This window comes from Pan paniscus, chromosome 11, assembly GCF_029289425.2.
Source record: "Pan paniscus chromosome 11, NHGRI_mPanPan1-v2.0_pri, whole genome shotgun sequence".
NCBI lineage: Eukaryota > Metazoa > Chordata > Mammalia > Primates > Hominidae > Pan > Pan paniscus.
In genome coordinates, this window is record NC_073260.2 from 75,308,411 (window position 1) to 75,335,271 (window position 26,861).

General features: G+C 39.3%; 1 protein-coding gene across 2 annotated transcripts in view; it reads left to right on the top strand.

The window, feature by feature from the left end:
- Nucleotides 1-26,861, top strand: part of PCSK5 (proprotein convertase subtilisin/kexin type 5) — a 461,615-nt gene that overhangs the window by 245,097 nt on the left and 189,657 nt on the right. For both annotated transcript variants that reach the window (XM_034967553.4, XM_024930148.4), the window contains exons 11-12: nt 18,622-18,739; nt 20,561-20,749. In XM_034967553.4, the coding sequence (XP_034823444.2) occupies nt 18,622-18,739; nt 20,561-20,749 (307 nt within the window). The remainder of the gene's footprint in view (nt 1-18,621; nt 18,740-20,560; nt 20,750-26,861) is intronic.

The window sequence follows — 26,861 nt, forward strand, 5'->3', positions numbered from 1 at the left end:
GATGTGTATTTTGACCAGCTCCATTTGGGCATATAGTATATGCAGATCCATAGAGCCAGGCGGAAGACTTTTAATTCAGGCATTTTTCATAACCTATGGCTTGTATCATTTCAGGAAGAAGTTAGCTCTTTCTTGTGATCTCCTCCCTTTTAGTGCTATAATCTGAGGAAACTGTAAATCCACTGACCTCTCCCACCAGTGCCTGGGCTGTGCAGGCTGATTCTTGCCCCGAGTCTTTATCTTTGGTTTGGGTGTGAAGTTATAATTATAATTGAATGCATGCAACATCAGTGATCTAGTTTTCTTTTTTTCAAAGTGTTTATATTGGATTATATGACTGTATACAGTTAAACTCTCTTAAATCTAGGAACAGGAATAGACGTCAGATAATAAATTAGGACCTTCTGTCATCTTTACTAGGCGAAAGAATGAAAAAAATGTCATTGAAAATCAAAAAATGACAACTAAGTGAGAGAGGTTACCACGCCTTCCATTTCACTGCCCTCCCAGACTATGTAAGTCTCTTTTTTTCTACCAGCATGTTGCTGAAACCTCCCCCATCCCCACTGACTCTTTCTTTGACCACAACTAAACTACTAGATTTTTTTTTTTAATTTCTAACTGATTACCCACTGTGGGGAAAACAATTGACAGTCTAACATGACTTCTTAGCCTCCAAGGCCTTAACTTTTAATAACCTGTATTACTTTTAATTGCCATCATTTTATTTCCACTGGTAGGGTTGATAATTTTAAGATGTCCAATATATTTTTAATACCTACCTGTCTTGCTTTCAGTTTGTAACACTTATTAAAAAGAATTCAAAGTGCTGAAACCATTAAGCATGCTGTGTGTTCAATCAAAATGAAAGGTTTTGAAATGTGCTTTTGAGTTGTGTTTTGAGTATAAAGTGATTTCTGATGTGTTACCATTTGAAAGGGTAAAGTTTCATTTTCCTTTATTATTTCACTGTACAAATAATATTCCATCTTCGCCACCTACTATGCTGATACACTGTTGGTAGCTATGATTAAAGCTACATAAGGCACTTTAATTGGTAATGTGTACATTGTGGTTTTAAAGAAAGGTTGAAGTGAAGTGGTACTCATCTGGTCAGTGTCTGAGGTGGTATTATCAGAAAAATTAGTCGCTTGACTCCAGTCTTGATCCCACTTGCAGAAATGAGGCCCTTCCTACTTGAAAAGACAGAAGGAAGTAAATACATTTGATTCCACCTAATAAAATGTGCCCCCTGGAAATGCCGCCTAACATATTTTTTTAAGATTCTATGTTTTCTACCATTGTGCTCTGCAAACTCATACCCATTTCATATTGACTGAAACCCTTTCATTTTTGTATTTATTGACCATTGTGTAGATGAGCTTATCTTCTAGCTCATTTACAAAAACAAAAAAACAAAAACTAAACAAACAAACAAAAAAACAATGTGAATCACACAGAATTCAGGAATTTTACCCTTATTGTTTTGCCTGGTAGATGATTTACCCAAACATCTCCATGGGAATATAGAAGCCCTGATAGCAAACTCTGCTTGGTCATGGCTTAATCCAGAGTCTTTCATCCAAAATGCCCACTTGTCTCATCAGAATGTTCAACTCATGCCTACCAAATATGTGACGCTCAAAAATATTTTCTACAAATGAAAAGTGTTTTCTCTGTGCCTGTCCTTGACTGAATGGTGGTATTAGGTTTGTTAGGCTTTTGGGGGTTTCATTTTGTTTTGCCCTTTCATCCCTGTAAGTTTTAAATGCATGCGGTTTCACACTTAAAACCCATTCTCAAAATAGAATTAAAATGATGGTTGCACTATTCACCTGTTATCTCTATACAAGATGTAATTAGTTAATGAAGAGAACTATGTTTGGAGTGGTTTCGTGATTTTGCCAAAATCTTAAGAGCCTTTAAATTCTAGAAGAAAGTCTCTTAGTGATATTTTCTGTGGCCTTTGAGGAAGCCAATTAGAGTTTTTGTACCTTGGTTTTTGAGGAATGTGGATAGCTAATACTAAACATAATGAGAAGAATGAATTGAATGAAAAGTGCTTTGAAAATGGAAAATACCAAACAAAAAGAGTCTTAAAAGTATATCTTCATACATGAAGCTTTCTACTCCCTGAAATGAGAATAAAGACGCGGAACTGTGATGTGAATTAGAATTTTTGGGGGATTGAAAATTAGTTCAGTTACCTGGAGTGGGCTAGAGAAAACATATCAAGGACTTTATAATAAAATTATTACTAATATGGCATCAAAGTTTTTAAATCATTAATCGTGTATCAATGATAATGCAACTATACTTAAATTCTGTTTTGCAAATTAATTTAAATGTTTAAATGTCACCTTAAGTCCAACCTACTAAATCTTTAAAGCTGTAATTAATTGCTTCAACTTAGGAACTAATGATAGAAATCTGAACTGATTGTAGCCTATCAACAGCCTGTCAACTCTAATAATTGATATACAGTGTAAATCTGTGAGTTTAAAATATGATTTTTAGCAATGTGTAAAAGCATCTACATTTAAGAGAAAATAGACGTCTCTTTTGTGTAATCACCTGAAGAAATTCAAATCTAATTCTAATGAGGCTGGACTTTACCTAGGTATTTGTAAAACTCTTCTTTCAGCACATGACTTTGACTATTCTTAATAACAACAACTCTTAATATTTTGTGGTTATGGTTGATATTTTAGGCAAAGATATATGTCGTCAAGCTCTAAGCTTGTGATTATAGAGGATGATGTCAGTTCAAAAGTGTATTTTGACTATCAAGTAATGAAATTGAACCACTTACAATTGGATTCTGAATCCAGTTCCAAAATAAGATGCCCAAAAATGATTTAAGTCAAGAGAGTCTTAGCAAAGTACACACACACACACAACCCTCTACATTCTTTTTACAGCCTATTTTAAAATTCAACAATCATTTTCTTATTTGAAGTTTTGTATTTATTTAAAATAAAAAAATTCACTCAGCTCTGAACTCAGTGGTTCAGTGGTTGGGCTCCAGAGTCCAACAACCTGGAAGTGAATCCCAGCTTTACACAGTATATCTGGTAATCTTCATACATTCTTAATCAGCTTTATTGAGGTAAATTTACATACAATAAAAAAGCACATTATTTTATGTGTACAGTTCAGTGAGTTTTGACACAGGTAAACATCCATGATGTGACCATCACCACAATCGAGTTACAGAAACCTCTGTCACCCTAACGAGTTATTCTCTGCTCCTTTTTCATCCTCTAGCCTCCTCCTGCTGTGGCAACCACTGATCTAATTTCTGTCCCTATAGATGAGATTGTCTTTTGTAGGCTTTCATATAAATTAAATTATTTGAAACCGGCTTCTTTCTAGCCATATAAGAGTTTTGAGGTTCATCTGTGTCATTAAGTCAGGCATTCCCACCATAAAACAGAATGAGATCATGTCTTTGAGGGAACGTGGATGGAGCTGGAGGCCATTATCCTTAGCAAACTAACTCAGGAACAGAAAACCAAATACTACATGTTCTCACTTGTAAGTGGGAGCTAAATGATGAGAACTCGTGAACACAAAGAAGGAACAACACACACTGGGGTCTACTTGAGCGGGGAGCGTGGGAGGAGAAAGAGGAGCAGGAAAAATAACTATTGGATACTGGGCTTAATACCTGGGGGATGAAATAATCTGTACAACAAAGCCCCATGACATGAGTTTACCTATATAACAAACCTGCATATGTACTCCTAAACCTAAAATAAAAGTTAAAAAAAAGTAATGTTTTAAATTTTTAAAAGTATATCAGGCATTCATTCTCTTTTATTGCTATCTAGTATTCCACTGTATGAATATACCACAATTTCCATACTCATTCACTTTTTCATGGAACATTTTATTGTTTCTGGTTCCGAGTTAGTATGAGTACAACTGCTCCAAATAGTTATGTAAAAATCTTTATGTGGACAAATTATAATTTTAAAATATTAGTCAGAAAAGTCCTCTTTAATTTGAACAGAAACCCTGAAGAATAAGGGAGCATTCCAAGTGGCTAACTAGGTATAGAGCATTTCAGGCAAGATGAATAGCATGTACAAAACCTGTTCAAAGAAAAGCAAGGAGGCCATCCTAGCTGGGGTGGAGCGAGCAAAGAAAAGAATGAGGAAAATTGTATCATATAAAGAATTTAATGCCTCTCTTCATTCATAGTATGTACTTAAGTAAAATTATTTATGAGCTATATGTCATGCATTCTAATAAAACGTATTCAGTTAATAATTCTGTTCAGAGTTTTGTAAGATAAGAATCCAGTATATTTTATATAGAGATACAGATGTAGATGTATATAGAGCTATATCCATTAACATGGAATTTGTATTTTAGAAATGAAATTTGGTCTCTAACACTTTCAAATATTAAACTCACTACATGATAGTCACATATCTCTTGTGACACTTCTTTTCTTTGTAATCTGTTTTCTCTAATTTGGGCTATTGTTTTCATTTCATATTGTCAGTGATTTTAGTTGATGGTTCTGGATAAATTATTAACCTCCTTATTTTCTCTTTTTTATAAGATTACTTGGATTTCAATAAACAATAAATGGCCTCAAAAGTGTTGGAAAAAGCATAATCTGCCAATGATTATGAATTATATTAATGTCATACACCTAACCTAAATAAAGCATAAATAAGTACAATGAGAGGGTGAAAGATGTTTGAGAACTTGAGGGTTACCAAAAGTTGGGGAACCAAGCTTATCTGGAATACTGTAGTTTCTTTTAGTTTAAACAAATGCCTTCTTTTGTTTGTGTTTCTCGGGGACTGGAAATTATAACTGGAGGAGACAGCCATGGTAAAGGCAACAGGTCAGGGGAAGGGGCAAAAGAGAGGGCTCAGTGTACAAAAAGGACAGGTATGGTGTGATGAGGAAAGTAATCTAAAAGAAATCAAAAGCAAAGCTACTTGAATCCTGCAGTTAGGAGTTCTCATTTCATTTGAAAAACATTTTGGAGCCGCTGCAGTGATTGAGAAAGTGAGCTAGATGATAGTAATGACTTTCAAGCAAGTTGATTCAAGTTGCTAGTCTGATGTCAAAAAGAATATTATTTCTTACACTGATAGTGTGAATCCATTGTTCCTATGATATGTCTTACAAAATGGCATGTGTGTAACAAACTGACTGGTTGAAATGAAAGGAAATTGTCTTGCAGTGATCATTTTATATTATCTTAGTAAGCAATTATGTATTTGTGACCTTAAGACTGAGACATTCAGCGACATTTTTTATCATCTCTTGGCCTTCTAAATGAGGAAAGTTGTAGATTTGGGATATATAATCATCTTTGCTACATCCCACTTTTTTTTTTTTAAGAGAAAAAAGTGCTTTTTGAAATGACTCTTTAGTAAACCCCGGGCAAAGGGTGTGATGACAAGATTGCTTCTTGAAAAATGTCAGGTCGGAAATTGTGCTTTGAGAAGCCTTCACATATTTCCTTTGACCAAAGTCTTTTCGTTGGTTGTTATTGCTCACCATGACCTCCGAAAAGCCATCTAACTTCCCATACTTGAATTTCTTTTTAGCATACAATTGTAGTCTTTGTATTTGCCATATAACCCCACAAACATTTAAAGAAAGCAAGTATACATAATTGTGGTTAGCATCTTGAGTTGCTGTACACCTATTATGCAAGCAGAACGACAGAAGCACTTAGTGTTTATAAATGACTTTTCCTCCTTCCAAAGTATTGTATTCATATTCTTTTTCTCGGCCCTGAAGCCAACTTAGAATTTTCAATAGTCTTAAGAAGCTGTATTGTTTTTCTGAACCCACCAGAGGTTACAATGTATATGCTTTCTTAATATACTGTGTGGGATGGTTTTGTCAGGAAATCATCCGCTTCTTTTCATGTTTTACCTTCAGAAGTATATTTACAGCCAAAGTAGAAGATATGTATCCAGCTTGGTTCCAAAGTGCAATTCTATGCATCTTAGAAGCCTAAAACTCCCACTGAATTGCAGTCACATATCATGAAAGAATCAGAGAAGATAGCTGAAAACATGAGAAATGTCTGATTGTTTGACAGAGCTGCCACACCTGGTTGCATAGGTTGTTAACTGCACAAGGGAGCCAAACTAAAGGGTTGAGTGGGTGGGGACAGAAATCTGGCCTTGGATCCAGTCACCAAGGAATGTGCCCTGCAGTGGGATGATGTCCACCTTAAGGAAAGAGGTACCTTTCTCTAATCGACAGAAGTCCCACATGGGCATCCCCGTTGCATGGAATTCTGTTGTGATTTCTTCCAGAGCTAACAAAGGCACAGGTATCTTTTAAGAAGTATGCATCCAGAGATGGTTCTGTTCATTTTAATCTGCAGCCATTGCTTCAGTCTTGATACCCACAGAACCTATTTCTTCATTGGCAAAATAACTCAGTGTTACTAGAGTCAAATAAAATTTTGCAATATCTGGCCAGGAGTGGTGGCTTATACCTCTAATCCCACCACTTTGGGAGGCCGAAGTGGGCGGATCACGAGGTCAGAAGTTCAAGACCAGCCTGGCCAACATGGTGAAACCCCATCTCTACTAAAAATAAAAAATTAGCTGGGCGTGGTGGTGGGTGCCTGTAATCCCAGCTACTCAGGAAGCTGAGGCAGGAGAATCGCTTGAACCTGGGAGGCAGAGGTTGCAGTGAGCCAAGATTGTGCCACTGCACTCCAGTCTGAGCGACAGAGCAAGACTCCATCTTAAAAAAAAAAAAGATTGCAATATCTGTGGCTATTTCATCACTATCTTTATCACCAGCTCTCTAAACAAAGTTTGAAGTAAAATCTCAGACTCTTAAGTGATCATAAGTGCTAAGCACAGATCTATAATTCTTTTCAGGTACTTTTTTTTACATTCAACAAAAATGATGGAAGCTTCATGAATTCAAATGTATGATTCTTTCATTTGAGTTCCAGTAGAAGTTTCATATTTGGGGTGGAGTGCTTGTAAACATTGGCATATGTTGGATACATGAGCCCAGAGCAGCAGTGAAAAGGCTTCATTTGAAGTCTTCCATGATTATCATCAACCTGTCTTGTGAAAATACCACCTCCCCCCCAGCTCATTTTTTCTACCAAGGAATAGAGCTTTAAATGTGAAAGGAATAAACTGTGATTGAGGTAAACAGGAGAAACTCTCTTATTGAAATTAATACATGCATATCAGTTTGGATTCTGGCATCAGATATTCCTAGCACAGACTGCAGCACCAGTTCCATATCCCACATCAGGGACAGAGAGCTCTAACTTGCTGTGACCACACTGAGACCATGGTAAGTGGGCACTGTGGAAACTAATTGAGGATCAATAAGAGGGCCCAAATAAACAAGATGAAAGGGGGCTTATGATTACATCTTTTCCAAATTTAATTTTACTAAAGATGGCTAAGCCTATCCTATTTTGTTATCTAGAGAGATCTTTGTATTGGTGCCAATGTCTGTAATATAAACCAAATCCAAAGGCTCAAAAAGAAATGCTGAAAATTAATCCTTCCCTGGTTCTATGCATGACTTCCAAGGCCACTGCACCTAGCACTATAAAGTGAGACTCCAGGCAGTTGCTTTGCAGAATCCATCTGGATACATCTTCTGGGAAATAAATAGATCCAGACTCTTTTTTTTTTTTCTTAGAATCTCAATTCAGTCTCTTTACACATGCTCACATCTTGCTAGCCTTTGGCATTTCAAAGCAATTAAACTTCTATCACATGTCCTAGTAATGGCTTCAACAGGCTTCATTTTATGGTGTTATACCAGAAGACACAGTTCCCCCTGAAATTTCCAAAGTCATCCTTGAAAGAGACAAAAAGAAAGCTATTGTGATCACTGCTGGATGTTAACAAATGGGAAGTTGCTCTTTGATACTCAATGTCATTCTTCCATCTATAAGTGCCTGGTTAGCTCTAATAAAAAAAAATAGCCAAAGCGTGAATATAAAATAAAGTATCTTTTCCATATTAATATCTTCACACTCACAGAAAATCCCTGATAGAAATGACTGAAGAAGGTCATTTCTCAGCAAGAATATGGGAAAGTGTTAGGGACCAGATGATAAACTTTCCTTCCAAGTCCAACATATAAATAAATAAATATATATATACGTATATATATATATATTGCACATGACGTTTTAATGAGTTCTGAAGTTTTGAAGATGAGAGAAGTACTTTGTGTGGTTGACTTGGAAAAGATAAGTTATGTAGATGATTTCCTCATATGTTTTCCCCCTTTATTACCTTGCAGGATTATTCTGAGGATTATGATTGATTTGAGTACCTTAGTGGAAAGAAATACTGTATGTCTTGTAGACCACAGTAATCAATGGATAAATATATAGTAGAAAGAAATTCTGAAGACTTGAGCTTGAGTTTCTATGACTTTGCACAAGTTCTTTTCATGTTGATGAGACCTAGTTTCTTCAGCTAGAAAATGTGAATAATACCATCTTGCTAATAAGATCATTGTGAAGATTTTATTAGCTACTGTGTAATAAAATACATATGTAAGATATGAATTTTGCCTCCCCTATAAAATTTCCCCTCAGCCTCTCATTTTGAGAAGCATGCTCAATGCATTAAATGTGCTTCAGTTGTAGGGGCAGTAGGATTCAGAAACAGACAAGTCAGTGCATTTTCTATTTTCACCTTTGTACACTGAGCATGATTTTTCATCTCAACTCAGTCAAACCCTGATTCTTTCCTAACAGTGCCATATGTACTTAACGCCTTAAGTAATGTGCATTCAAAGAAGGAAGTATCTAGACCAATCTGTCCCTGAAGTGTGAGTGATAATGCAAGTCTAGGTTAATTAAGGGAACTTTTATCTTCTCAAAATGTTTCTGTAAGAGAAGCAGAAATATTTGGGATAACCATATAAAAAGATACTGACATCATATACTGTGCAGTCAACTCTCATTTCTTTTGCTCCTGGCATGAGGGAAGGGGTATTTGAGAATCATGCCTATAGAGTCTCAGGACCTATGCTGGAGATGTTAGCCTAATTAATCAGACTTTGCCAGGAGATGCCATCCCTAATAACCTAAGTGTTCTCAAAGTGTGGTCCCCGGACCAACAATATACCAGCATCACCTGAAAGCATGTTAGAAATTCACATTCTGGGCCTTACCTCAAAACTCCTGAATCACTGGGACTGAGAAATGTGTGCTTTAACAAGTCCTGGGTGATTCCGATACACATGCAAGTTTGAGGACTACTGTCCCAAGTCGCCCACCATATGTAATGAATTATCTTCTCTCCTGTGCATCTGGAAGTGCCATCCTTAGAAGAATAAAGTGCCATCCCTAGAAGAAACAAAAAAATGATCTCTCAAATTGTGTTTTTCCTGCTGTTTCAATAAGGAAGTTGTGAAAGGTTTTCCCCAAACATCTCTTGTCAGTTGCTGAGCCATTTGCTCCCAGCCACATCTATTCTTTTTTCTGTCAATTGGACCATGACCCTATGTTTTCAAACTTTGTATCACTCTTAAAGGGGGAGAAAAGAAAAAGAAAACCTTTTCCATTCTACTGCCTTTGTTCCATCCCTCCTCTCACAACTAAAAATTCCCAGCAAGTAGTCTGAATTAGCTGCATCCATTTCCTTAGTTCATTCAGTCCTTCTGTAATTCTTTGCAATCTTGTTTCTACTTTTATTGTTTCTACTTCCACCTTTGAAGGGAAATTATTCTACAACTTTGACCCATCTCCTGCTTGCCAAATCGGAAGACCTATTGTCTTCCTCTAGGATTCATGCTCTAGATCAACCCAGTCTAGATCTCTCTTTGTTTTTAATGATGCAAAGATATAGCCCTGGTTCTTTGGCTCTTTACTTATTCTTTTCTCCCTTTCTTTAACCTTAGCCATTCCCTGAGGTCTGTTGCTTAGAGAGGGAGAGAGGGAAGGAGGGAGTTTCTCTCTCCCTCTCTCTCCCTCTCTCTTTTCCTCTCCCATCCTCTTAATGCCACTGCTTTTCTTTCACATATCTGCCTTCTTTTCAGTTGCAAGTATCATGTCTTCACCAAGGATTTTCAATTCTACGTCCTCAACATTGACTTCATCCACTACCAATCTAGAATCTCTGCACAAGGCCCTCTCTATGTCATTTACAGCTAAGAACTTCTAAAACAGAAGCCATCAGTCATCTTTCACAAAACAACTTCTCCCCAAAGCTGGCCTCTGTTGACAGGGGATACCCTTCTGTCCATCACCCTGTTCCTGACTCCTTGGTCACCTCCAGTTTTAATTGCAAAACTCCATTGCGTCTTCCTTACCTGATCTCTCATTTCTTTCACCGTTTCCATAACCTGGTTTATGATCTCACATGCCTGCACCATTGCAATAGGTTCCCTGCCTTAGTCCTTCTGCCTCTGATATCCCGTATAACAAATCCCAGATTAATCTTTCCAGAATATCAGTTCAATTATGTCATTTCCTTGATCGTTGGCACTCATTGCCTCCAGAGTAAATCCAGGACCACACAGCTTCCTTGAAAATGTCACCATTCCAAATATTCTGGTCTCATTACCTTCTCTCCATGAATCCAAATCTTACTGAAGGATTTAAGAGCCATCTCAAGTCTTATTTCTTCTAAAAGAACATCCAGTTCTCAGTAATGGCTTACTTTTCATAAATTTTACAGAAATTTCCCTACTGACATCCATTAAGCTTGAAAATCATTTGAGTTTTATGAAAATAAAAGGGAATGCTCCTGAGAAGCCTACATAGTGGCAGAAACTGAGAAGGATATGTGGTAGCTTTCTTCCCAGTGAAATAGTGACATTCCCAGTGACAAGGAATAATTTTTCTTTGTTTGCCATCATCACCTCCAACAGTGGGTGAAGAAGGCTCCTTGTGAGGTGAGCTGATGGATGTGTAGCTGGATGAAATAACCAAATCTTTGTAATTACTATTAACCACTGAGTAAACAGGCACTCACTTGAAATAAATGTCAACTAAATTCTCTATTCCCTTATCTTAGGAGAACTTAAGGGAAAAGCAAAGCAAAACTAAAGGAAAATTAAATAAAGAATTATCTAAAAGTAATATGTAAATAATCCACAAATAGGAATTTTGGCTGCCGGCTAACCGAAATCCCATTTCATTCATTGTTTGCTCAAGTTTTACATCAAGAAGATCTAGCCTGGGGAACTGACATATGGTCAATCTAATCTTCAACTAGCCTTTACCCAAAGGGCCTTGTAGTACATTTTTTATCTTGTTCTCATCTTTGTCCAGACAGTCATTCCTAAAAACAAGCAAAAATGGGATCTGGATATGATGTGGGTTACATGGCTGGGTCTCCCCAAACTGGTATAGCAGTTTTCCTACTCCTGTTCAGGAAATACCCATCAATTACCTTAAGCAAATTACTTGCCTATTGTAACCATGCTGGGAGCAAATAAATGAAGACTGGTCAGAAGAAAATAAGAAAATAATCTGACACTTTTTTCTTTTCTTAAAATGGATACAGGCCCTTGACAGAAAGCAGACATATCTCCTTCTTGTTTTAACTCTGCAAATGAAACAAATAGTAATAAATATGTTTCTATATGTTCATATAGAATATAATAAATTGTGTGTGTATATATAAACATTGTATTCCTATATGTGTATAATGAAGTACATCGTGCGTGGAGAAGAGGAGTTCAGCAGTATTTTCCTGAACTCCATTTCTTTAGTCTGTACTAAAGAGCCTGTCTGACTATGTACAGCTGCTGACCAAACCCATCCCCAAGAGTAGCTTTGAAGTGCAGGCCCAGGAGACAGTATCTGGAAACTTTCCATGTGCAAGTTCTCAGTAGCACTGGTGACGGCTGGCATGTTTGGATCTGGCTGGAGTTGTTATGAGAGCCTGAGATTTTAGGAAGAGCAAAGGAAAAATAAAAACAAACCAGGCAGCCGGGCTCAGTGGCTCACACCTGTAATCCCAAAAGTTTGGGAGGCTGAGATGGGCAGATCACCTGAGGTCAGGAGTTCGAGACCAGCCTGGCCAACATGGTGAAACCCCATCTCTACTAAAAATACAAAATTAGCCAGGCGTGGTGGCACATGCCTGTAATCCCAGCTACTGGGGAGGCTGAGGCAAGAGAATTGCTTGAACCTGGGAGGCAGAGGTTGCAGTGAGCCGAGATCACACCATTGCACTCCAGCCTGGGCAACAAGAGTGAAACTCCGTCTCTAAATAAATAAATAATAAATAAATAGCAGGCAGCAGAACACAGGTGCCAGCTGCTACGTTTTACTACCCCAAGGGAGTCTGCATTTTTGCACTGAGCAGCAGAAGAAAACATTGCAACTATAGTTCTGAATCTCTCTCTAAGAAGCTCATGCTCCTTTCACACTGAAATATAAGAGTACGCGAAGAAGAGATAGCGGAGGAAGGGAATAAGACAGAGGAAGAAGTAAGTGTTTCTGGGAGCGTTCTGGCTTTCCACTATCAGATATTTAGGTGTGAAACTGCCGACATGAGACTGAAAAGTATCACTTCCCACTTTTTCTTTCTTCCGTAGGAAGTTTCATTTTGTTTTCATATTTAGTTGTTTCTTTTTACATTTAAAAAGAAAAAAAAACCATACTTAGGTGTTTACATTATGCGTGTGGGACGTGGCAACTTGGGAAAGCGTCCCAGGTCCTCTCAGTTTCATGCTCTCCTCCTCCTGCACATTTGGCCTGGTTTGATTAGTAGGTGAGGGAGGCACAGGGTCCCTGGTGGGAGCAGTTATTTCAGAGCAGGTGGTTCAGCACATTGAGGATCAAAGAATCCAAAGGTGCTAGGACTGCAACAGCTGCAGGCAGCTCTTTGATCTCTGGTTCAGAATTTCTACCCAGCCCACAGATCAAGCAGCCCTCCTCAAGACGGGAATTTGGGTAACTACCTTTTATTCTGGTGGTTTACTTATAGGTAGATGAGAATAGCAACAACTTGATTGATGGCAGCTGACACCCAGCAATCATGGTTGTCTTTGAGTTCTCCTGCAGTCTGGTCTCACCCTCTATTCCCTGCACACTTACCACTCTCCCCTTCCCCTGCTGAGCATTCACCCGACTGCAGGAATGCTGGTTTCCTCGGTGCCTCAACGAACCACAGAAAGACTTAATTATCTAACCAGGATGCCCAGTCCTGACCCCTGCGATGTGCTACCTTCGTCCTCCACCTAACTAAATCCTACACATGCATGAAAGCACAATCCAAATATGGATCACTTTCCCCTCAGGTTACCTTATGTTACTGCAGATCTTGGCTCACATGGATTGAGTACTTACTATACACCTGGTTGCTTGATAGCCCTTGTATTTGACTGATTTCTTACTCTTTGGATGTCCTTTTATACTTACAGTAATTACGCAGTTTGGTGCTTTTAATTGTTTCTCAAATTATAAAGTTATTCTTGTCTCACCTCCTACTTGAGCGAGAACACAAATTATTTTCTGTTGCATTTGGATCTCACTGTTGAGTATGGTGTTGAATACAGAGTAGGTGCTTTACAACCTGAGTGATATAATAATTAATTGGCTCAATTATTAGCTTATATTGGTGAAGTATATTGAAACTGATGCTTTTGAATAATCAAATAATTGAATCTAATTTATCGGCCACGTTTCGTATTTTGATGGTTATGTGCATCCGAACAAATAGAAATATAGGTGCAGGATGCCTGACTGCCCTCTAGGAACTAGATTATTGATATTAACAGTTGGGAGAGTACACTCTCTCCATAGTACTGTCACATTCCGATTTCAGTTGCACGTACAGTGACCAGTCTCCTGGTTTGCCCAGGAATGAGGGAATTCCCAGGGCACAAGCATTTCAATGCTAACATCAGACAGTCCTGAGCAAATCTGGACATTTACTCTCCCTGGTCATAAGGAATAGGAGATATTTTAGCTGGGCTTTTACATTAAATACTCAGTAATGGATAGTTGTTACTAAGTTGCATTTTTTCCGGTATAGGCAAAATTTAAAGTTTCTCCTAGGCTCCTTGGAGAGAGTTTTTGTTGCTGCTTGTTTGCCTTATTTTATTTGTTTGCCCTATTTTATTTATTTGTTTGCGGGATGCTGCATAACACTGTGTTTTAGCAGAAAGGTCCTCTTTCACTTTAGGAAGCTCAAACTGTTTTTAACCAGTCAATTCTTTATAGAGTGATTTACTAATAATCGTGTTAGTGTCATCATGAAATATCCATTCAGTGTAATTTTTAAAAAATGTTAAATAGCTGGCTCCAGTAAGGACAGTCCACTAAAAGAGATGAACATATACCCAATTTTCCTGCTTACAGCTTCTTATGCCCAGAAACTTCTATTTTTTTTCCTGCTGAGCTTTCTAGCTTATCTTTAGAATAGAGTCTTTTAGACCTCTTAGCTAAAGCTGTTACGTATATTAACTGAATCTGCTTTCAAACTGTGCAATTACCTACTTGTGTGCCTAACAATTATCTTCTCTTGGCACTTCCGGTCTCATCAGAAAATAAGAATATACCTGCCAGAGAATATTAACTGTTTTCCTGTGTTCTCTTGTCCATCTGACTATTCCAAGCAGGGAAGCCTTTGGATAGCTTTGAATAAAAACTAGCTGTACTTCTGGTGCAAGATGAAACGGCTTTCCTGAGCTTATGTGCATAAATGAGCCTATTTGTGAGACCTCAACTGGTATCTTATACCTATCAAAATGTAAGCAGCCCTGAACTCTAAAGGAACAGATATAACGGTAGGCAAGTTTTGCAAACCTCCTTTATTGAAACAGAGCTTGTCCTACCTCACTTCACTAAAAAATAAATTTACTTTCTGAAATGTACTCCAGTAACTCTGCTTCAAGATCTTTAATTATTCTATATACATAACTTGTTCCCTCAATATGTTTTTAATATTTGATTTTTGAATTTTAACTAAGATTAAAACTGAATTGAATGTTTCTGCCCCCACTCTTAGGAATGAAAAATTCTGTTTGAACTGGTCGGGATTCCTGTTCACACCAATGTTAATAGTGCTCTGATTTCATGGAATTTTGCATTTTACACAGTGCTTGCACAGAGTGGCTTCCACTTGATCATCATAAAATTATATTCAGGCTCAGCTTTTGCTCTGAACTGGGCATGAGAAATGTGCGTAAATAAGATTACTTTCGTTATGGAATGGCCGTATCGTAACCAACTGTTTGCGTGGTATATTTGCTATAATTGTACATTGTAAAATGTGAATATTGGCTCTATCCTTGAATAAATTTCAAATGTTAAGGGTGACTTCACAGAAATCAGTAATAAAAAGAACAGGCCTCTTAATTTCCCCTTACAATTCCCTGGTAAACACTTTATGACACTTGGTGAATTAAATAACATTTCTCTTCTAGGTACCATTCATTCATTTCACAAATATTTATGAAAGCCCTGCTCCAAGCCAGGCATTTCACAGCCCCTGGAGAGAATCATATTCTGAACCCTTGGGAGCACCTCAGGGTAACAGTAGATGTGCAAGACAGACTTGACTCAAATGGTCACCAAAAACGTCAATGTTTCTCTCTTTACAGGTCATTTTGAGTAAGAAAATTGTATATAAAAAATTGTTAGTGCTTCCAAACTGCATAATGGCTCTTTCCCATATTGACACCAGATTTTGAGGGAGTTCCTCTGTCCAACACATTTATTGTGCAATTTCCCTTATTGACTTAGTGACCTTCATTGATCTACTCAGCAACCAGTTTTCTTGTTCATTAATATTATATTAGTATGAAGTTTTTTTCGGTTGACCAGTCTGCAGTTTAACTGTAGCTAGTCAGCCTCTTTTCCGAGCATCTACTTTGAGTGTTTCATGAACAGACATTGTCTCTGGAGGGTAGAAATTGAATTGGAAAAGGAAACAAATTTATGGCCTTCATAAAGTCTCAAGGTGCTTTTCTACTTAAGTGGTTAACAGGCATGAAGTGTTTGCTGTATCTGATTGTTCATGTTAATTTATGTCCTCATGGTTGTTAGGTGGACAGTTATGGAGGAGGAGAGAGTGAAAACAGGAGCCAGAGCAGCTGAGTGCAAGCATGGGCGCTCAGGTGGGGCACATACCTGGTATTGCAGTGACAGCCCAAAGCCCTGGCCCTGTCCAAGTCCCCACCTCCCTTCTCCACGCCCCCAACATGCCAATCGAATCTTTCATCTTATTTCCCTAAACTGAAATAAAATGATGAGTTGTGCTAGTTTAAAACCACTTGACACTAGCATGGGGGATATTTAAGGACTGATCGGAGGTAGAGCTCCTGACATAACATCTTTGGTAAAAATTTCAATTTCCCCAGGGTAGGGGAAAAATACCATCAACTGTCCATGATGACCTGGTATATAGGCTATGGTTAAATGATGAGTAAGAACATAATGATTCTCATGAACTTTTACAAAAGATCTCCACAGTTTAGTTCCTTAAGCCCAAATTTGACATTTCTTCTGTATCATGTGAGTACCTCTGTCCCTTTTTAATTACCCCTCATGATGTTACGGAACTAAAACTAAATATTCAGAATTGTTCATAAAACTTATCAACTTGTGATAAGGTTTTTGATAATTTTCATTTTGTTTATTTTCTGGATAAGATGTTTTAAAATGAATATGCTTACTTTTTAATTTAAAAAAATAATAAAAATTGCAGAAGTACCTGCATAAAACTCCCACATATATCCGTGCCATAGCAAAGTAGGTTTACTTTTTTTATTTAATATGTCCTATCTGGCTAAGTGCCTGATATTAAAGTAAGGAGACCTTACATTCATATGTTTCTTTACACAGATTTTCTCACATAGAGCTCAGTGAACTTAATAATGTAGATGAGATAGATCATAACATCCCCAAACAAGGAAATTGTGTATTATTTTCTGGTTTGCTAAGAATTATGTGATTAGCAAATCGCATAATTAAGGCAGTATTTTTTCAACCTAGCACAGTGTTCGTTTTTATATACTATAGTTTATTTGTCCTCTATGTGCATCAAGTTCTGTTAACATAGAACATATAAAGAAACAAGACCCAGTTGCTGTCATCAAGCAGTTTATAATGCAGCTGGAGTAAAAAGACATATGCTCACAGAGAGAGTTAATTGGCAATGCAATTGATGGCACAGATAAAAGTACAGTGCCTGATAACAGTGTGTGGTACATCAAAGGCATTCAAGAAATGATGGATGGATGGAGGGATGGATGATGAATGGATGAATGGATGGATGGATGGACAGAAGGGCGGATGGATTGACAAATTAATTAGTTACCAGAGTAGAAAGGAGAAAAGTTCACTGGTCACAGATAGTCAAATTTCAGTAAATGTCTTTTGACTATTTCATTGGTCAGAGAGTACTTCAAGAAGGAAAAGATAGACTAGCCAGGTCTTCAGGAACTTATAAGAGTAGGGCTTAACTCTGCAGAGAGAAAGAAAGAGGGGTTGTCAGGCCAAGTTCTCAGCCTGGACAAAGGCAGTGGGGCAGAAAGAGCAGCCTCTGACTGGGGTCTCTAAGAGGGGCCTTCCTAAAGCAAAGGTTTGGTGATGAGGTTGTTTTGCAAGTAGAATGGAACTACATCTGAGCACATCGCGACAATCAAGCTGATATATTTAAGTAATCCATAAGCATGGGCAGCTACGTAAATGTTTGCATAAAGTCATTCATGTGATGATAATAAAAAATGTTTTAGACAAAAACTGGAAATATGACATAGTGTTGAATATAAAGTTATAAGAGACAGTTCAATAAGAAGTGGAGATTTTAAGTACCAACTGGAATTTTAAAGTATTTTTAGAAAGATCTGCACATGTATATATTACTGTATCAGTCAAGTATTCCTATATCTAATTGAAGTTTCTGAGACAGTTATGTCAAATTCAGCTTTAGATCAATAGGTATGCTAACTGAGAACCAAAAGAATCAAAGACCTGAAGCTGGCATAAAAGTCTAGAGGCCTCCAAATATTTCCTGGATAAAGTTTAGTAAATTTTGTATATGCTAGAAGAAAGGTAATAATTCATGTCTTCTAAGGTAGTCAACCTAATTACTAGATATGTCAGAACGTTAGTATCTCTTGTATGTAAGTTCTTCTTGCACTATGAGAAGTCATATACATTGTTACTTCTCTTTAAACCTATTAATTATTTTATCTTATGAAAGCAGTGATGTCATCACTTAAATGCAAGTGATTAAACAGTGGGGCCCTGGAGAAAAACTACATGCATTAAAATCTAGTTCGACCAGTGACTTGCTAGTCAATCTTGGCCAAGTTTTTCTGTTCTTCAGCTTTCTCATTAATGAATGATGATATAATAATGGCACTAACATCTGAAGATTGTTGGGAGAACTAAATGTAAAACTGTAGACTAGTGCCTGGCATGGAGTAACAATTCATAAATGATAGGCATATTACTGGTAGTGATAGATAGTCAATGAAAACTGTACATATGTCTTATTTTCTTGACATGACTATGTATCTGTTTTGCTGGATTTATTTCTCAAATCATTGCTGGAAAGATAGCTAGGATCCCATAGGGTGGTGTCTGGGGTCTCTACTGAGTGACATTATAATTTGACCTATGTAGCTTAGTGAAGCTGACCAGTCTCTCGCTTTCCACAGTGAGCCATCTTTATGGATTTGGACTGATGGACGCAGAAGCCATGGTGATGGAGGCAGAGAAGTGGACCACCGTTCCCCGGCAGCACGTGTGTGTGGAGAGCACAGACCGACAAATCAAGTAATGCTTGCTGCCGGCAAACAGCATGACAATGCCCCAAAATAGAGCAAGCCAGTCAATTGCTCAAGACAGCCTCTTGTTGCACACAGAAGCTAAAAGCTTCTGTAGTTTCTCTCTAATGTGACTATGAAATGGTGATAGAACGGCTAGGATTCTGAGCGGTTAAATTCATACTAGTATAGCCCAAGAATCCTTCAAAGAAAAGCATCTTTAAAAAAGGGATTGGGGGATATGCTTACCCCTGGGCTCTTGAAAGTTTTCTACTGTCGATATTTCTATTTGATGGTGCAAGTATTCTCCAGAAGTCAGTGTACTTTTAAAAACTGTAACAAGTCTATACTGCGTAGTTATCCAAAGAGTGGTACAAAATGTACGGTAAATGAGATTGCAGTTTACTCACAGCTTTCAGGGCCTATTCCCCAGTTTTAGTGGCACAAACTTGGAGGCTGTGCTGACAGGGTTTGCCAACAGGATTCTATCTTAGTAGGATTATTAGTGTTTTGCTCTTGGCTTTCTGTTCAGAGACTTTTCTCTCTGAAAAATATTTTTGAACTTTGGTTGATGATGAAACTAGAGACATTGTCATTCTTGAGAAAATTTGTTTGGAAGCAGAAGTAAATCAACTAAAGTTGTTTGAGTTTATTTTCATTCTACTCTTGTGGCAAAGAATGAGAGAGAAAAAACAACAGGGTGGAAAGTTAACCAGTGTTTATTGAGCACTTACTATGGGCCATGCCAAGGGCTAGACACTTCATGTATGTTTTCCTCTTAAAGCTGTGTAACAACTTGGGTATTATTCTCATTTGAAAAATGTGGAAATGGAATCAAAGAAATTATTTGTTTATTCATTCACAAACTCATTCACTAAGTAACTATTTTTCTCGCACTTACTGAATATCAAGCACTGAGCAAAACATTAGGAATAAAAAGGAGAATAAGTAATACTTCCTACCCTTGTGGAGGTTACAGTCTATTGGAGGTATCACACCAAAAAAAATAATAAGTATATAATTACAAATTCTAATAAACGAATGTTGGAAATTTAAAAAATGTAAAAAATAAGAGATAGGGGACATATTTTCACCTGTGGCTCGATGAAGGTCTCAGGGAGGGGAAATTTAAGCTTTGACCTTGAAGGAAGAAGCGTTAGCCATAGGGACATCAGCAACAACAACAAAAGTACTTCAGGCAGAGTAGTGTGTGCAAAGTCCCCAAGGGGGGAAACTTGAATTATCCCAGAGGTTGAACCTGATGCCATTGTGGCTGCAGCCTAGTGTTCAAGGGGAACTGTGGCACAGGAGGAAGCTAGAGAGGAAGATGGGAACCTATAGACAAGAGGGAAGAATGTGCTGGTGGGTTACAGAGCAAGGGATGTGAACCCCCTTTATGCTAATCCCCCAAGCCTCCACTGTACCACAGTAAGTGGTTCTCACAGTGTATTCCATAGATCAGCTACGTCACTATCACCTGGGAACTTATTAGAAATGCAAATTCTTGAGATCCATCCCAGACCTACTCAATCATACACTCTGGGGCCAGCAATCTGTGTTTTAACAAGCTGATATCAATGCATACTCAGTTTGAGATCTATTACCTTCATGAAGATGAAAGAACCTTGTTCCTTTTTCACCTCTCCCTTGCATCTTTCCCACTAACTGGTAATCCTTTCAGTGACCCAGTTATTTTGGTGATAGCACCGTTGTTTAGTATCCAGCTATCAGCTGCTTATCTTACATTGTATATTTATTCCATGCCTCCAGGTTCACTCACCTGAGCTCTGTGATGTCATTTGCTCAAACTCTCCATCTCTCTCTGTTACAGGACAATCCGCCCTAACAGTGCAGTGCGCTCCATCTACAAAGCTTCGGGCTGCTCGGATAACCCCAACCGCCATGTCAACTACCTGGAGCACGTCGTTGTGCGCATCACCATCACCCACCCCAGGAGAGGAGACCTGGCCATCTACCTGACCTCGCCCTCTGGAACTAGGTCTCAGCTTTTGGCCAACAGGTACAGCAGTGGTCTCTGCCCACCAGTGTAGTAGTCACAGCAACACTCGGCTATTCCTTAGGTAGAAGGGAACGGCTGCTGCTTTCACCTAACCTGGGAACCAGCAGAGGGGGCGCTTAGATATCAGGATCTCACTGCTCATAAGTAGAGAGTGTGAAGCTGCCTATAATCTGTAGACGTGGAAAAGTGGGGCATTTAACAGTTGGCTAAGAAAAGGATGCAGTAGAAAAATTGAAGGCCACTTGTCCTTGATCCTACAAAAGAATTGCAGAGCACTAACTCGTAAGGCCTCTGATATCCCCTCCCCCACCATTAAGTATCTGTTGTCATTCGTTACAGATTAACCGAATTCTCTTGCTTACTTTCAAAACTTAAAGGAAATTCTAATTTTTTAAAGCAGGTGTTAACAGATTTTTTCTGCACAGAGCCAGACAATAAATGTGTTGAGCTGTGTAAGCCAGGTCTTTATCCCAACTACTCAACTCTGCCATTCGAGTACAGAAGCCACCTAGACAATATAAATGAATACGCATGCCTGTGTGCCAAATCAAACTTCACTTACAGAGAGGCGCAGGCTAGATTTGGCCTGAGGATTATGGTTTGCTGACCCCTGTTTTTAAGGTTGACTCTTCAGTCCTTTTTTTTTTTTTTTTTTTTTTTTTTGAGAGACGGAGTCTCACTCTGTCTCCAGGCTGGAGTGCGGTGGTGTGATCTCGGCTCACTGCAGTCATCGCCTCCCAGGTTCAAGTGATTCCCCTGCCTCAGCCTCCTGAGTAGCTGTGAGTACAGCCGTGCCCCACCATGCCTGGCTAGTTTTTTGTATTTCAGTAGAGACGGGGTTTCACCATGTTGACCAGGATGGTCTCGATCTCCTGACCTCGTGATCCATCCGCCTCGGCCTCCCAAAGTGCTGGGATTACAGGCATGAGCCACCGCACCCAGCTGACTCTTCAGTCTTTATTGCCCTAGAGGGTATTCAGTTTCGCTTGTTAACCTCTCCTCCCTGCTTCCTCCAAAACACTTCCCCAGCATATAAGTAACTGTATTTTGACAGGCCAAGATCCTGCTGAGAGAATGTGGCCAGAATGTTCTATCACTCATTTTCTTTTGCTCCCTTGGCTTTTTGAGTGGTTGGGAGCATGGGAGAAAGTTGTCAGCAAGTGGGACCGGAGAGGGGAGATGTCAGCTTTTCTTGTGATCCTCGTTCTCATGGTGGTTCTAAATGACAAACCACAGCCCAAAGCCTAAAGCTTCTTTGATTTTTTTTTCTCTCAGAAGAACATTTAATGGGAGCAAAAACTTTCTTATCAGTGGCATATATAGTTCAAATGAAAGTCAACCTTTTAGACTTAGTCAACCAAGTAGACATAGCCACTTGTCCACACGCCAGGTGACCATGGCAGAGGTGATCTTTGTTAGAACACTAACAACAGGCCAGAGGTGTTGAGAGGCAAGAGGCCCATGAAAGTCTGCACGGCCAACAGTGAGACTGAACTTGCCAGTTGCTTTTAAAAATCCCTAACTTCATCTACTATAGGACAGTGAGAAAAGGAGAGAACAATAACTTTTCTGGCTTATAGCAACTAGGAGTACAGAATCTGAAATCTTTTTTTTTTTTTTCTTTTTTGAGATGGAGTCTTGCTCTGTTGCCCAGGCTGGAGTGCAGTGTTGGCACAATCTCGGCTCACTGCATCCTCCACCTCCTGGGTTCAAGCGATTCTCCTGCCTGAGCCTCTCCAGTAGTTGGGATTACAGGCACACGCCACCACAGCCAGCTAATTTTTGTATTTTTAGTAGAGACGGGGTTTCACCATGTTGGCCAGGCTGGTCTTGAACTCCCAACCTCAAGTGATCCTCTTGCCTTGGCCTCCCAAAGTGCTGGGATTACAGGCATGAGCCACTGCGCCCAGCCCGGAATCTGAAATCTTCATGTGCATTTTATTTCTGTGCTTAGACTTGCTGTGTTCTTTCAAATCTGACGTCTTCCATTAGTGTATGGGAAACCTGGGTTTAGTACTTTAAATGTGATGTGCAGCTTTGCCACAATAAGTATATGCAGGTGCAAGGAACATAAGGATTCCTCAGCATAGGATCGCTGGGCACTTCCTCATGTCCTCCTCCCACTGCAGACAAAGAGCCCTCAGCAGGCCGCCTGCAGGGTAGTTGCAGGTACCTGCCTGAGGTTTCTTTCCAGCAAGCAAAACTTCAGATACACAATTACGTGATGAATGAAAGTCTCTCCAGCTGTGGTTACCGAAGCTAGGGAAGGCCTTTATTTCTTGCTTTTTTTTTTCTTTTCTTTACTATTATTCATCTGGGTTTAACTTGAAAATGTATCCTGGTGAAATACTGTGAAGTGCAAAGGTTTGCTTCACATGTGTGGATCGTGTTCCCCCGAGCCCCCTTCCTTGTAGAGAAACAGTCCCTCCACTGTTGCTGTTTGCTTGAAAAACTCAACCTCTTCAGCCTGTCTGGGCTCTTCCTGCATATTCCGCTATTTATTTTTGGCTTCCCCTGAAATGACGTCAGTGAGGAAACTTGTGAGCAGAGGAGCTATGGAGTCCATCACAGGCATTTGGTGGATTGCAGTGTTGCTGGCTTCGGGCTCGCATGCATTCTTCAACAGCCGACATCTGCTTTGCTCTTTGCAAAGTGCTGAACACAAGAGTGCTGCATGACTTGTGTCGGAGAAAAGAAACAGGCATTTCCGACGTGCGGTGACCGGCACTCCCATAGCGCACCTCAGTCTCCCTCATCAAGACCACCTGGGAATAAAGTTTGCTCCCAGAATGTGTCTTCTTGGTCTGGAGCAGTTTCTTCAAGTGTGGCTCTCGTTTATCCTCCATCTCAGTCCTGAAAATAAGTAGCCACTGAAGGGAGGTAGAGAGCCTGGAGATTGGAGGGGGCTGGAGACCCCAAGAGATGTAAAGGATATTGTGAATTCATTTGTCTACAAGCTCTGCAGAATTATTGCTCTGAGCAGCTGACCCTTTCCATGTGAAACAGCTGCACCCAGTCCCAAAACCATGAATGGCCACCTTCCAAGGCCTGGCTCCCCCGTTCCTGCTGTGCTTGACACTGGTAGCGTCCCTCCTACCGAGGCAGCTAAAGAAAGACAGTTTCTTTTGGCACTCTATCCATCTGGAGTATTCTGAAGCTTTCATTTCATTAGAGGAAACTTCTCCTCAAAACCTCTCAGTCTCTGACCTAGTGGCAAGGAGGCCTCATGCCCTCTCACCTTGGCCCCATTTCAAAGCACATTCCCAGAATGGAGAGCTGGGAACAAGGGCATAGAAAGGGGTGGAGAGGAGGTGAAGCAAAGGCCTGCTTTGGTCCTGGTGTCCTTCATGTTGGTATGCAAGGCAGTCCGTCTCCGTGGTGGGGAAAAAAAATGAAGAGGTCAGGTTTTAGAAGGAATTTGCCAGAGATGATTGGTAAGAGCAATAAATATTTCCCCTGCCAGACCCTTGTCTTTTTTTCAGAGAAGTCAAGATTTCTCAGGAGGACCATGTAAAGCAAAGAACAAAGATTTTTTTTTTTAAATAAGAATTCTGAAAAGTTTAAAACAATGTTTCCCTAGCAGAGGTGGTTTGAGATGCAGATGTTGGCTTCTTGTGGCAGACTTTTCCTCATTTTATCTGTCCTACCCCTCTGGGGGTAGGGGTGATTCTTTCATCCCGATTTAGAATTTCCAACACTGCACACTTAACTAGCCTGGCAGCCAACGTGGAAAACTCCCCAAGGCCTTTGAAGCAGCTCCTCTGCTCCATGGCTTACTCACAGCAGGCTGCGTGTTGGCTCCTGGGAGAAGGAACCAGAATCTGGAGGCTCACTTGGCATCACCTCTCCTTTGCAATGAAAAAACCAGAGACCAGACAATGAGGATGAAGCAGAGGGGGAGAGTCCAGAGGACAGTGCTCTCCTTTTCAGTATTGACAAAATATACGTCCTATCTGGGGACCTGAAACTATGGTCACTATTTATGGTTGGCTTTCCAGAAGTCCTCATTTACTTAGACATTTCAGTGAGGAATTTCTTCAGAATTGTTTATCTCCTCACCACAGGAATTCCTTGAAAGTCTGTTTTCTGAGAAGTGCTGAACACATTGATGTAGTCTGTGTGGGCCGTCTGGAGCCCCTCAGTGGCTCCCTGTCCTGGCTGACGGGCACTTGCCTGAACTCCTGTGAAGAACAGCTGTTGGAGGAGGAACAGTTTCCCCAAGCATCTGCAGGTGCTAAGCGCTGGAAGGCACTCAGCAGCATTCAGAACTCCAGTCCAGCTTGAGCTCTGTGCCCCATTAGCCCGGCGTGCATGCTCCCCTGGCAAGCCCCATGGATCATTCAGTGGGTGTGTGCCGTGGGTCAATGGAGAAGTCCTGGAATGGACTTTCCTTTGCTCTTCCCCTGCCCTCCCACCCTCTTGGTTCTCCCCTTGGCCTGTATACCCTGCCTAACAAAAAGGCAAATTGAATATTCACAGCAAGTGATTTACTTCCATAAAGAGCATGGAGGTCGAGTGTGTAGGGAGAAGCCAGGTGGGCTTGGGTCCTTTGAAAATGTTTTTAGATGAGAGCAACTTTAGATATAAGCCTATCTACTATGACACATTCAAAGTCTGCCTGTGTCAAAATTTTTCAAACAAAAGCTTATCCCAGCAGATTCTTTCTTCAGCTGCATCTGTTAGAATTATAAAAAGCTGTCTTTTTTTTTTTTTTTTTTTTTCTGAATCTCCCTTATTGAGTTTTAGATTTAGCTTAGATGTACTGGCCCTCTGTTCCAAATTTTGGCCTCGATTGAAAGGTGAAACTTTGCCTCACTCTCTAAATTTGATTACAGATGAATATCTCTGCTTCTAATTATGGCCTTAAATGAAGAGAAGGTATACTTTCTAATCTGCAAAACCTATGGAGTCCTATAGTTAAATATATTTAAAATGTAGTGTTTATGCTTCAGTCATTTCTGTCACTTCCCTACCCAAATGTTCAATGACAGACTATTGACATTTGTAAGGCATCATGGTATATAAATGCATCTGTGGGTTGCAGTAAAAATTACACTTTTGCAGTGAATGTTTTACATTCCAGTAACACCCAACCACGTGAACCTTCTTCCTTCATTCAAAAGAAGGTACAGCCTTTGGAGTTAGACAGAGCTGGGTTTTTCTTGACTTCACTGATATCTGTGTTTCAATTTAGAAAGCCTAGTTTTCTCATTTATAAAATAGATGTAATAGTATATACCTCACAGGGTTGGTTGGTACACATATTAAGATCACATACAGTTACATACTTAGCACAGTGCCTAGCATAGTAAGCACTTAATAAGTGGTAACTCTTATTACACAGTGCTTCTCCAAGCACCTGGTACATGACTCTATCAAATGCAGTTGGCTGGGTCCCTCTCCCAAAAAGTCTAATTCTATCAGTCTGCGGTGAGGTCCAAGGATGTGCATTTCTAATAAGCTCCCAGGTGATCCTGAAGCTGCCTGTCCACAGACCACACTTTAAATAGCAAGGATTTAAAAGATCATCCAGCTTTTTCATACACATTCTTATTACTTTTGTGTCATCAAAAGACTTGGGAGCAGTATGCTGCTGGATGCTGTGCAAGGAAATTACAAAGGGGCTTATAATATAAAACAGATATTTCAATAAAAGCCATCTACTCTAAAATGAATTAAAGCTTGAGGAAGATTAAGTACTTATGTACCCACAAGAAGGAATGCATTTTGGGGTTGGTGAATGAATTGATAATAGTTTGCATATTGGAAGGTTTTTTACCAAAAAAAAAAAAAAAAACTTATCATTTTAGGTATTACAGACCTCTAGAACCAGTTCCTTTCTCCTTCTCAATCTTTCTTAAAGAAGTAATTGAGATTAGGAAAGAAAGAAAAAGCAAATAGTATGTTTTAAATACCCTGTATCAGAAGAAATTATTTAAAACTTACAAAAACCAAACATCTAAAGAAAACCAAAAACTCAACTACAGTGGAGCCAAATGAGTTCTCCAAGCTCTACCTTAAATTGTAATGAATCACCTTAAAAAAATAAAAAATAGAAGAGAGAAAAGAGAAAATTTCCAGGAATATTAGCCTGATGTCTAGTTCTGTAGTG